The sequence below is a fragment of the Perkinsus marinus genome, assembly GCF_000006405.1.
Source record: "Perkinsus marinus ATCC 50983 genomic scaffold scf_1104296941452, whole genome shotgun sequence".
In the NCBI taxonomy this organism is placed as follows: domain Eukaryota; phylum Perkinsozoa; order Perkinsida; family Perkinsidae; genus Perkinsus; species Perkinsus marinus.
This window is the reverse complement of record NW_003212535.1, coordinates 1-1,401: the sequence shown is the minus strand read 5'-3', so window position 1 is coordinate 1,401 and position 1,401 is coordinate 1. Positions and strand designations below refer to the sequence as shown.

The window sequence follows — 1,401 nt, the reverse complement described above, 5'->3', positions numbered from 1 at the left end:
TAGAACAAAACACGAGCCAGGAGCCGACAGGGTCCACATAGATCGGCTTACATCATTAAAGTGAGAATGCCTTTCTTCATCTCCCCAGCATACTCCGTGCCCAAGATGACCATCTCTCTACGTTGGAAATGTACACACACGGAAGTACCTGTCGAAACATGAGAGTAATTCTCGGCGGCACACCAACCACGCCGAGTCCCTCACTTACTGCTGGTCATTCCAGAGGTAAAGCGATTCGCCGGGAAGCAGCCGGCGTTGTATATGATGAAATCGGGATTCCCAAAGTCCTTCAACTGCTCAGGTGTCGGCATCACGAGCATATTCTGCATGAACAGAGCATGATACGCCCTAGAGGTGATCACGCGAATCTGAAATTAACACACATAGGAAATCGTCGAATACAAATGTCCCGAGTTGCAACACCAGTGAGCAGCATATGGCTTACCTTGATTCTATACGTCTCGCACCAGCCCGCAAAGGCATCGATGACGTACAGCTGGTCTCGAGTGTTGAGATAATCAATAGCGCGCTCACGGTTGGTGAGGAACGCCTCGTCATTCAACTTGATATTCACCTGGAACAAAACGGGCTAAAGATTCGCATCATTTCATAGTCTTACCTTTCCCCACCAAATCTCGTTAGTGAAGGCCCAGTGACCGACAGGACTGTCGACTATACGCTTGTCACTCGGAGATCGTCCTGTCTTACGACCACTGCTCACAGCCAATGCACCAGTGCTCGTGATGAAGGAACCCTTCTCGTGCTTCAAAGCCTGCTCGTATCTGATCAACGCACGTCATGTGTGAAATAATCACAACATGTACTCACAGAATTGGCGGAGCGGAGTTATGGAAAATGGTCTCAACCATGAGCCCTTGTTCATTCATCTCCTTCTCGAACTGAACCTTGCTCGTAAATTGAGATAAATCGAATGCATCAGACTTGGACATGACCTGACCAACATAGACTCAAAACTAGACTACTGTAAGCTCAGAAGAGGCGAAGGGCTTACCGGGGCGTCGCTGTGGCCGACATGTGTCTTGAGATTTTGCTCGATCTGTTCCTTGAGGAGCTCGAGGAAAGTGTGGGGATCGTTGAGCATGTTGGACATGTGGAGCTCAGAAAAAGGGAAGACGAGAACCTCAACTGAACTGTATCCAGAGCCTGTCACCAAATCTCAGAATCGACAACAACATCCAGGATTGACGCCACAAGCGAGTAATCAAGAGCACAAGCCCAAAGAGCAGGTACGGCTTGACATAAGGGGTGACACGAGGAAGGGGACGGCGTAAGTGATATACGACTAAGTAGCCGACGAGCCATCAACGACGCTAGCTTCTTCCAAGCAGATGACGACCTCAGTGAGCACAAGGATTGACGGTAGAGCAGTGGAGGCAGTTA

General features: G+C 49.4%; 1 protein-coding gene across 1 annotated transcript; it reads right to left on the bottom strand.

Moving 5' to 3' along the window:
- Positions 1-47: 47 nt before the first annotated feature.
- On the bottom strand, positions 48-1,111 carry Pmar_PMAR028577 (conserved hypothetical protein; the record flags this gene model as incomplete). Its single annotated transcript, XM_002781811.1, has 6 exons — positions 48-148; positions 209-368; positions 446-574; positions 620-782; positions 829-953; positions 1,013-1,111. 6 exons carry the CDS (start codon positions 1,109-1,111, stop codon positions 48-50), a joined length of 777 nt encoding a protein of 258 aa, XP_002781857.1.
- Between the last annotated feature and the right edge of the window lie 290 nt (positions 1,112-1,401).